Source organism: Trypanosoma rangeli (assembly GCF_003719475.1).
Source record: "Trypanosoma rangeli strain AM80 chromosome Unknown Tra_15.4_contig_00022, whole genome shotgun sequence".
Lineage (NCBI taxonomy): Eukaryota > Euglenozoa > Kinetoplastea > Trypanosomatida > Trypanosomatidae > Trypanosoma > Trypanosoma rangeli.
Window position 1 is genome coordinate 1 of NW_021705765.1, and position 9,830 is coordinate 9,830.

At 47.0% G+C, this 9,830-nt stretch overlaps 5 protein-coding genes across 5 annotated transcripts, besides 9 other annotated features; all 5 read left to right on the top strand.

Moving 5' to 3' along the window:
- On the top strand, window positions 1-375 carry TraAM80_01098 (protein phosphatase 2C; the record flags this gene model as incomplete). The annotated part of the gene is made up of 1 exon (XM_029378152.1): window positions 1-375. A coding segment is annotated over one exon (375 nt), but the record flags the coding sequence as incomplete, so codon positions are not given.
- A 40-nt stretch (window positions 376-415) lies between these two features.
- Window positions 416-488: a microsatellite.
- A 608-nt stretch (window positions 489-1,096) lies between these two features.
- Window positions 1,097-1,121: a microsatellite.
- A 433-nt stretch (window positions 1,122-1,554) lies between these two features.
- Window positions 1,555-1,581: a sequence feature (A-rich).
- A 531-nt stretch (window positions 1,582-2,112) lies between these two features.
- Window positions 2,113-2,207: a microsatellite.
- A 386-nt stretch (window positions 2,208-2,593) lies between these two features.
- On the top strand, window positions 2,594-3,889 carry TraAM80_01099 (uncharacterized protein; the record flags this gene model as incomplete). The annotated part of the gene is made up of 1 exon (XM_029378153.1): window positions 2,594-3,889. One exon carries the CDS (start codon window positions 2,594-2,596, stop codon window positions 3,887-3,889), a length of 1,296 nt encoding a protein of 431 aa, XP_029242003.1.
- A 129-nt stretch (window positions 3,890-4,018) lies between these two features.
- Window positions 4,019-4,081: a microsatellite.
- A 48-nt stretch (window positions 4,082-4,129) lies between these two features.
- On the top strand, window positions 4,130-5,098 carry TraAM80_01100 (uncharacterized protein; the record flags this gene model as incomplete). Its single annotated transcript, XM_029378154.1, has 1 exon — window positions 4,130-5,098. The coding sequence occupies one exon, from the start codon at window positions 4,130-4,132 to the stop codon at window positions 5,096-5,098; it is 969 nt and encodes a 322-aa protein (XP_029242004.1).
- Window positions 5,099-5,133: 35 nt separating this feature from the next.
- Window positions 5,134-5,155: a microsatellite.
- Window positions 5,156-5,362: 207 nt separating this feature from the next.
- TraAM80_01101 (coiled-coil protein required for normal flagellar motility) lies at window positions 5,363-8,356 on the top strand (the record flags this gene model as incomplete). The annotated part of the gene is made up of 1 exon (XM_029378155.1): window positions 5,363-8,356. One exon carries the CDS (start codon window positions 5,363-5,365, stop codon window positions 8,354-8,356), a length of 2,994 nt encoding a protein of 997 aa, XP_029242005.1.
- Window positions 8,357-8,566: 210 nt separating this feature from the next.
- Window positions 8,567-8,605: a microsatellite.
- Window positions 8,606-8,955: 350 nt separating this feature from the next.
- TraAM80_01102 (uncharacterized protein) lies at window positions 8,956-9,519 on the top strand (the record flags this gene model as incomplete). Its single annotated transcript, XM_029378156.1, has 1 exon — window positions 8,956-9,519. One exon carries the CDS (start codon window positions 8,956-8,958, stop codon window positions 9,517-9,519), a length of 564 nt encoding a protein of 187 aa, XP_029242006.1.
- A 124-nt stretch (window positions 9,520-9,643) lies between these two features.
- Window positions 9,644-9,686: a microsatellite.
- A 112-nt stretch (window positions 9,687-9,798) lies between these two features.
- Window positions 9,799-9,830: a microsatellite.

The following is a 9,830-nucleotide window of genomic DNA, read 5'->3' on the forward strand; positions in this document are numbered from 1 at the left end:
AGCCTGGGCATTACCCGTGCCATAGGCGATGCAGGGTTCAAGTTGGATGAATACACTGACGGCAAGCCGTCTGGCATCATTGCCGATGCGGAAACTCAAACCACAAAGCTTACTGACCGTGATGAGTTCCTCGTTATTGGCTGTGACGGCTTGTGGGATGTAATGTCGTATGATAGAGTCGTGCAATTTTGTTCCCAACTTGCAGCGGAGGGTGTGCCACCGCAGGATATCACCGATAGGTTGTGTCAGGAGGCTTTGCAGCAAGGGAGTACTGACAATGTGACATGTGTTTACATCAATATAAAAACCAAACGACCCAACTCAAGTGATTGGTGTTCTCAGAGTGCGGCTTCTACCTCTCAGAAAAATGCCTAGGAAACAGTAAATGTATTAGTTCTTCATTTCTCCTCCTTCCGTTGTTGTTGTTGTTTTCTTTTCTTGTGTGTGTGTGTGTTTCGTTGCGGTTTTTTTTTGTTGGTTTGTTTGTTTACTTTTGGTCCTCTTTTTTACTCGGCATTGTTACTTTTGTGCGGTGCATGACATTTTGCTGTTTACTTTGTTGCATTTTTTTTTTTTTTCACCTCTTCGCCTACAGACCCTCTTCGAGAAATGTATGGGCAATGCAATTTTTTGCGAAAAACGACAGCATGTGCCTGAAGTTTAAGTTTGTGGAACGGGTTGATGAAAAAGAAAGGAAAAATTGAAGAGGAACAGTGAGGACTCTGTGTGTGACACAGGTGGGCGGTGGTGGTAGTAGGAGCAATTGGAGGTAAGACCCTGCTCAAGGGGCACACTGTAGTGGGTAGGGTAAGGGTGAGGGCAGGCTAGAAAAGGTGAAGAAGAGGTAACAACAACAAGGAGAAGTCCGAAGAGAAAGTTAAGGGGATGAAAAAGTGAGGCATAGCTAAAACACCCATTGAATTTCATTCTACTTTTTTGTTTGTTTGTTATTGCTGTCTTCGTATACTTTATTAAAGATGGTTTGTAGTTAACGAAAGGATCTCGGGAAGGAAACCTTCAATGGGAAGCGAAAAAAAGAGGGGTCTGGTGTAGGCAGAGGCGGAAAAAAAGTGCGCCACGTAGTACCTGTTTATACTTTTCCTGTTTTTTTTTTTTTTTTTCAGATGTGGTGCACGAATTAGTTTTTCTTGTTGGGTGTGGGCATCCAGTTATCAACAGCAATAGAGCAAGTGGGGTAATAGGAGTAGACGACCTAACTTGACTACCATCTTGGGGTAGTTGATGCATGACCTGCATTTTTTGTTTTTTTTCTGATGTGCGTGGTGGTCACTGTTTGGAAATTGTTTTTATGCGTCCTCCTTGGATGGGTGAGTGGGGGGTATTCTTCATACACTTTCTCCTTCTGCCTGTTAGGACCCAAGGGTCCCGCTTCGCGGCCGGGGTTTGATATTCCTTTTGGAATCCGCTACGGAAACGTACAAGACGGACACATAAAGTAGAAAACGGATGAAGGTGGGGTGAGAACAATTATATCCCGCAAGGAGTGTAGCGGGTAAAACAAATAATAATAATAACATGCAGCGGAGGTGATTGCAAACAAACAAACCAAGAAAAAAAAACGCAGGAAGCGAAAGGAGGGGGTCTTCTGGTGGGCGAGTTGGCGGGGTAATAGATGTGTATGTACTTATGCGTCTATGTATCAGTTCTTGTGTGTGCGTGTCGGAGAGTACCGCAAAATGACACTGAAAACAACAGTAACACTGACAGAAGGTGGATGAAAATGAAGGACATTACAATGATTTCCGAAGGAAGTGATGAATGAGACAAAATAGATAGAACACAGCGAAGTGACCATCATGTTTTTGCTCCATCGTAGTAACAAGCAGCAAAAGGCTTAGAAAAGATAATAATAATACAAACAGCAACAGCAAGAACGACTTCCTGTGATTTTTTTTTATTCTTATTATGGTGTATATCTCCTCTATGCGTATCTGGTCTTGTGTTTCTAAGCTGGGGTTGTGTATGTTGGTGGATATAGAGTCCAAATGTACACGTTTATATGTATTCTTGCGGTTGTTTTGTGTTGCATCTCTTTTTGTGTACTTGTAGCTCCCGGGATTGCAGTGGTGAAACGTTTAGGCTCCGCATACAGTTGCTGTATTTGCTGCTGTTGCCGTCACGATTGTTGTTGTTGTTTTTGTTGGTGCTTTTTTTCTTTTTCAATCTTTACTTTTTTTTTTTTCTTTCGCGAGTCTCAACCACTCCATCGCGTCTCTTTAACTTTCAGCGGGTGCTTGCAACCAAAATCGTCATAGGTTTACTCTTCCGCCTTCTTTATTATTATTGTTGTTCGTGTGTGTGTCTGATTGTGTATGTGGGAAAGAATGTTTTTCCTCTCTAACTGCGGTGCCTCCCTCCCTTTCATCACTTTTACCTTTTTTTAAAATTATTTTGCTTCTTTCCTTACTTTATTTTCCTCGTGATTTGTCATCGTTTCGTTTCTGTTGTTTTCTTCTCCTATGACTTTGTGTGGCTCATATTTTTTCTTTTGTTGCTTCACACCTCTTTTCTTTTTGCTTCCTCAACAGTGTGGAAGATCCTGGCAACCGTGAGGAGACAGTGGTTGTTATTCATGAGCAGTGGTATCCAGAGCATGAAAACTTTACCTGTGTCGCTTGTACACACGTCGGAGGCTCATTGCAATGGAGCTGCACCAGCAACCGTGGACCCCGCACCCTTTTCATCTCCGTCCGTGGTTTCCTCGCTGTCGAATGTGATGCGACCACTTTTTCACTTCACTGCCGATGACGCAGTGATTCTCGCAATGGAGCATAACAACCACAACAAACTACTAGCGGTGTCCACGTCTAATAATGAAGTGTTTGTGACATCCACACGTGATATGCCTTTGGAGGGGATGCAAGCGGCAAACGGGGAAGAGACGCAGTGGAGCCCTGCAGAAAATACAGTGCGCATTGATCATCTGCGCTTCCCCTGCACTCAACTTGCATGGGCTCCTTGGCAGTATGGAATATACTTGGCGTGTGTCTGCCGTGGTAAACAGGTTCGGCTTTATAGGCTTTCACATGGTCGCTGGTCATTAGACGAGGAGGTGGAAGCACAAGATTGCAATTCAGTGGCTTTTTCCGCTCATTTTACTATGGCATGTGTGACCGCAGAAGGTAAATTATTGATTTTTGTTCAAACAACAGTTAATGGTGATAACAGATGGATGCTGCACAGCACGCACTCAGATGAAGAGAGCCCTAATGCGACGAGACAATTAATCGACCGTAGTCGCACTGTAAAAGCTTTCACTTGCGTTGCCTGGGATGAAACAGGAACTTTGCTAGCAGTGGGCGATGATGAGGGGGAGCTTCGTGTTGTCTTTGTCTACGATGAAGGTCGGAGTATTGGCGAGGTTGCCTACAGATCAGAGCTTGTCTCAGACCGTAGGAAAGGTATTCGCCAGGTAGCATGGTCACCAGGGGCAGGCCGCAGTTTTCTTGTTCTTGCAGTGGTGACCTCTTACAAGGTCACACTTCTCTTTTTTAAACGTGCTCGGGTGGGCATGAGCGGCGGTGGCGGCAGTGGCAGCGGTGCACAGGCGGCGCTAGGGGCGCAACTTCACTTTGTTACCAAAACAAGTGTAAATATGGAAGAGGTAACTGAACTATCTTGGAATATACATGGGGGGCGTTTTGCTACAGCTCACACGGGTGGTGCAATTTGTGTCTGGGCTGTGAACATTTCTTACCAAAAAGGGCAGCAAGATTCTTTTGTTGACGTGGAAAATGTTACGGGTGGTAATATTAGTGGAAGTGGTGGTGCAAATCACGTTAATGTGACGCAGCCATCTCATGATTTAGTGCTGGTGGCCTCCGTGAGCAAGGTTTCTGGTGTGCATCCCTACCACGGTGATAGATAGAGGGGGCTGTAGTGATGTGGCCACGTCAATGAACAGTCTACACAGTGCGGGGGCATTACACTATATCAAAGGATGTATTTTTCCTTTTTTTTTCCTTTTTCGTAGGAGTGTTCTCATTACCCATTTGACTTTTTTGTTTTTATTTTTATTTTTCTTCATCCCTTGTTTGTCTTGTTTGTGTTTGCTCTTTGTGGACAAGAGGAACTAGAAACATCCTTCTGACAGGCTGTTGCGTGGCATATGGGCGTGGATGGAAAAGGCGAAGATGGTAAAAAGCACCGGCTGCTCGACACAGGTCGGTGCCAGCGTGGCGTAAAACGACCTGCCGAGAGAACTGACACCGAGAGACCATCCGAGGTGGCGATCGTGGCTACTGCGGCTGTTGTCGTGGAGGGCGATAATGATGTTGATGCGGCAGTTGTCTCAGAGTCGCTTGTGGCAGCGTCGAATGATGGCATCTCGAAGAGTGTGCAGCAGGAGGGGGAGAGAGGTGTGCGGTTGCGGCTCGAAGATCCCATTTACCGAATCATGCACGCGTTGCCGCGGTCAGACGTTCTTGAAATTTTCAAGTGTCGTTTTAAAGGTGAGGAATGTGAGCGGGCCGTGGTATACTTTGATGACGCGTTTATGAAAAACCCACTGCGTAAGCTTCGTCTACAAATCGGCTGTGATCGGGTCACGGGGCTTCACCTCTTCTTTCCCAAGTTGCATCATCATAGAAACACGTTGCGTCTTCTTGATTTGTCGCGTAACGACATGGATGAGGACGACGTGGCGACGCTGACGCAACTGCTCGAGCTTCGCGGCGAATCACCGTCATGTGGTACGTCGTCACTTTTGGAGGTGCTGGATTTAAGCTACAACCGCCGTATCGGAAACCGTGGGGCCTTGTTTCTTCTTGCAGCTTTACGCCACAATGATCGGATCCGCGCCGTAATTTTAAAAGGGATATCCGTAGACGATAGTGGTGCCGTTGCTGTGGCGCCGTTTTTACGGCAACGCCCTCTGCCTCGAATGGCGGATGACGACGAGGGTGTGACTTTTCAGGAAACCTCCTCGCGTCGGCTCCCCACTTTTTTTTTGAACTTAAATGAAAATCGCATTGGTGCTGCAGGAACAGTTGTTTTGGGGAAAGGACTTCCAGCACACGTATCCCTTACGGTATGCAGGCAGCGCCCTTTTTGCAATAAAAAAGGGCCCTTGCTATAGAGTTTGCAGCTTTGCTGTCAGTACGACAATCGCAGTTTTTCTTTTTTTTTTTTTTTTGGTAGGGTGTGTGTGTGTGTGGAGGGGTTCATCAATTCATTTACGTGTAGTTATTATTGAGGCAACGCTGCTGCATATTGTTTTTTCTTTGCCTTGCTATTGCTTAGAGCCTCACATTTATAAAAACGTGGGGTAGTTGCAGTCGTAGTCGTAGTATAGTTGGCGTTGTGTGCGTGCACGTGTGGGGGACTCCGGCTTGCTGGGTAAATGACGGATACGGCACCGCTGCTGGGGGATACCACTGATGTGTCGCAGTCATCTGCAGTTGTTGTCCTTAGTACCCTTGTAGAGGAGGGGCGGCTGCTTGAGGAGCGCTCCGACTACCTGAAGCAGAAGTTTAAGGAGCTTTACAACCGTGTGTTGGTGGTATACAGGCGGGACAACTTCCTCCTAAAGCGTGCTCGTCAGTTAAGGAAGGAACTGGACTCCCAAAGAGAACAAATCGTAGCACGGGGTAACAATGCTGTGGAGGACGATGCAGAGATTCAGCGGTTGAAGAAGTTGCTGGTAGAGGCTGAGAAAGAGTTGTCGGATGCCCAAGAGCGGGAGAGCATTCTTCAGGTAGAGGTACTGGAATTTGATCGGAAGAAGCACACAATGCTGCTTGAGCGCGAGGATGCTCTTGCCGCTGAAGAGGCGCGTTTGCTTCCTCGCATGGAGGCCATTCGTGCGGAGATGACAGCGCTGGGGAAGGAGGTTGAGGAGCTGACGATGGAGATGGGAAACATTGGGTCAAAGCGCGACGAAATACTCCTTCAGGAGGCGGAGTGCAAGGAACAGTTGACGCATTGGAACACAATCATGGTGGAAGCCACAAAACAGTTTTCAAACGTTGAGAAAGCCCCCGAACGCGCGCTTCGACAGACGGAGCTGGTTATCAAAACTTATGAGGCTGCCCAGATGGAAATGAATTCCCTCGATGAACGACTGCAGGTTCAAAGCGACACGATTGCAAAACTTGAACTGAAGCAAAATACACGTAGCACTGATTATGCCCAGGCACTGGCTAATTTACAGAAGATTAAAGCGCAATTGGACTCCAAACGTACCATGCTTGCGACTTTGAACACATCCCTAGAAATGGAGCTGGAGGCACGTCAGGGGTATCAGCAACGCATTGCTCAGCTGGAGCAGCTTATCAAGAGCACAAGCATTGCGCAGGACAAAGAGGCTGGAGATTTAGAGCATGTGCGTCGTGAAAAAGAACGTGTTGCTATGGAGTACATGGAATTGGAGCATACTGTTTCAAACATTGTTAGGGGGAAGGATGCAATCAAGGAAAGTATTGCTAACGCCAAAAAAAAAATGGAACAGGTGCAAGCCAAACGCAAAAAAAATCTTCAACGTCTTGAAGAGACTCAGCGAGAGTTGGAGCAGCGAAATCGAGGGTTTCTAAAGGAACAGGGTCGTGAACAGGAATTTGTCGCAAAGGCAGCTTCTGTACAGGAAGACGTAGCAGCCATTAAATGCGAGCTTGCAGGGCGTGCATCACAGGAAGAACTAAAACGTCGTGAGACCCATGCACTGATTATTCGGCGGCAGGAGCTCAACTGGGCCTGTGCGAAAGAGAAGAGCCGAATAGCAATGGGGAAGAATGAGCTGCGTATGAAGGGGATGTATGTGAATGATGTACGTAGGCGGAAAGAAGAGTTGGAGCAGCGGTTAACCAACATGATTGAGACGTTTCAGAAAATCAAGGCGGAGCGTAGTCACAAAGCAGCACAAATTCAGGCCATCACGCAGAAAATGACGGAGATGTCTGAGAAGAAGACAATTCTTGAGAATGAACTTGTTGTTCTTTGCCGTGAGTCGTCTCTTAAGGAAACAGAATTAGCAAAGAAGAAACGCCAGGTGGAGGAACTTCGTCAGCTGTGTAAGAATCTTCGCATGGAAAAAAATAGGCATCGCAAGAGCCTGGAGAAGGTGTGCGATGACGAACGTAATGTCAAAGGCCAGGTGCGACGAGTGAATGCGCAGATTGTGGGTCTCGAAGTGGAAATGGATGATGTGAAACACAGATACCATGACGTGATTGAGAGCCGCAACTATGCCGGTGTCCAACTCTTTGACCGTAACGATGAACTTTGTGTCCTGTATGAGCGTGTAAATGCGCAGGAAAAGGTCATACGCGATGGCGTGCTTATGAATAACGCCCGTGACGAGGAAATACGTACACTACGGATCAAACTTGCTGATCTATACCGCGAGGTGGAGGTGGTGCGAAAGTCTGCTCCGAAAATAAAAGAGTTGGAGGAGCAGCTGGAACAAATGACAGAATATATTGACGACGAACGGTGGAAGGTGGAGGTCCTTGAAAACGATCTGACAAACCCCAATAATCCCCACCGATGGCGTCTCATTAAGCGAACAACAGCAGGAAGGGAATTCTCTACTGAGACTGAAAACACAGTGCAGCCTGTGAAGGGGGCAACGCAGGCTTCTGTGCTGACACCCCGTATCCGCAGTGGTGTGGATGGCCCCTCTGATGAATTTTTACATTTACAGCAGCGTTGTCAAGAATTAGAAGAGCGAGTGAATGCCATTAACGAGCGTATTCGAGAGAAGGATCTAATTCTAGAGGAGGTGACAGAGCTTTCCTCTCGTCTCGGCGATCAGGCAAAGACGGGGTGTGAGTTTACGCTGGCGCTTGCGAAGCAGGTAAATTCCCACCATAGCAGCATTCGGGCCAAAACGCGGCAGATGATGGCAACCGTTTCTGAGCTCTCTGTTTTTCAAGCCTCTGCCATTCAGCTTCAACAGGACGTGCAGCGACTAGAGTGCCTTGTTGAAGAGGCGGAACGACTGATGGAGCAAGGAGAGGCCCCATTTATTGAGGCAGAAGAACGGTATGTGCGGGAGATGGAAGCTAAACAGCGACATGCAAGCATGTTGCGACGTCGAAAGGAGGCGGAGGCGGAGCTGACAGCAGCTTCTACGGGCTTGGTAACTAAGGCAGAGCAGCGGCCGAACGCTTACATCCCCGATAGTGATTTGGGTTTCCCGAGACCGTATGGTGCGCTTGTCCCGTTTAAGCCTACACCGACGCCGCAGTCTTCACGATTTTATAGAGGACAGGTGGAAGGTTATCAGTCCAGGGAAACACAGCCACGTCTTGGGAATTCAAAGATGCCAGTGGATCGGGTTTCTAGCAGACGGGTTCATACTTTTAAAGGGCCTAATCACCTCTCCGTGACACATTGATTATTATTTTCGTTTTTTTTTTTCCTTTGTTGCGCAACAAAGGGGGGGGAAAAAAAAGACGCGTTGGGTGAGGGCGAAGACAGAAAGAAAGAGCGAACAAGAAAAATATTCTTTCTTGTTCTTTTTTGGTTACTTGTCTCAGTAGGTGTTGCCGGCTGACACTTGCACTGCGGATGCGATGTGTGTTGTTCCGAGTGGGTGGATTGCACATGCTTTTATTGCTGTTCTTGTTTCTGTTTTTACTTTGTTGGGTGGCGAGTATGGTGGTTTCAGCGAAAATGTACAGGATTGAGTGAACGAGTATTTTTGCTTGTTTTGTTTCTCTGAAAGATCTTTTTTTTTTTTTTTGGGACTTGGCAGAAGGAAAACAGAAAACAAACGGAAATGGAGATGTGCTGCATTGAGGGTGTATATATATGCCCGCATGTATATTTTTTTTATGTTTTTTTCCTCTGCTTCCCTATTTTGTCGATTCCCTCTATCTATCTCGTCTGACTCATGCTGTTTGCGCGCATGAACGCAATGCATATTTGTAGTTTCTTGCTGTTTTTACCTCTTTTCTTTTTCTTTTTTGCTGGAGGCGGACTGGTGGAGGAAAGATGCCATCTGTCAGTTGGAATGCATCAATTGCTCTGCGCCCCTGTTTTGCTGGGTGGGATGCTGTGCTGCTGCAGAGGTATGGCGATGGGGCGCTTTTGGTGCGGGACGAGCGAAGGAGCATTTATGTGGCTCTGGTATCTCAGGAACATGAGGACCCTCGTCTGTTGGTGCCAGCCTGGGACTCGCACGACTTTGCAGTACGAGTGAACCAGGTGCTGTACGACGCTGGGCCACTCGAGATTGGGGTTGGTGATGAGCTGCAACTGGCTCATGGAGGGGCGTGGAGCGACGAGGATGAACTTTGCTTCCGCGTGGAGAATGTCAACACGCTGGAAGAGTCGTCCGCCACGAGCGCGAAGGACTCATCCTTCAATGCAGCTACAGAAAAAACGGCACCACAACCTCCTGGTGTGAGTGGGAGTGAAAATGCGTGGAGTGTCTTTGTGAGGCATCGCTTGGATAAGGTGGGCGAGGTCCTCTCATGTCTGAGTCCAACGGTGTCTACTACTATTTTGTCTCCATCACCTGCGTGTGCCGGTGCTTCCACTGCTCACGCAACATAATTCCGACCACAAAGACGCTCTCTCATTCTTGCGCCCTTTTTCTCTCTGTAGAGAGTGAGGTGCTTGCGGGAAATACTCCACGAAAAAAGCGAGGAAGGATAGAGAGAGCAAGAAAAAAAAACGCTTTTTTGGTTTTGTTTTTGTTTTGTTTTTGATATTATTTTTGGATCCAATTTCCTGTGTCTGTCGGCACACATTGTATGCCTGTGTGATCCCTTTTCTTTTTGTCTTTATTCCACTGTGTGGGGCAATAGGAGATAGGTTTCTAGTCTATCACCCATATATATATATATATATATATATATATATAT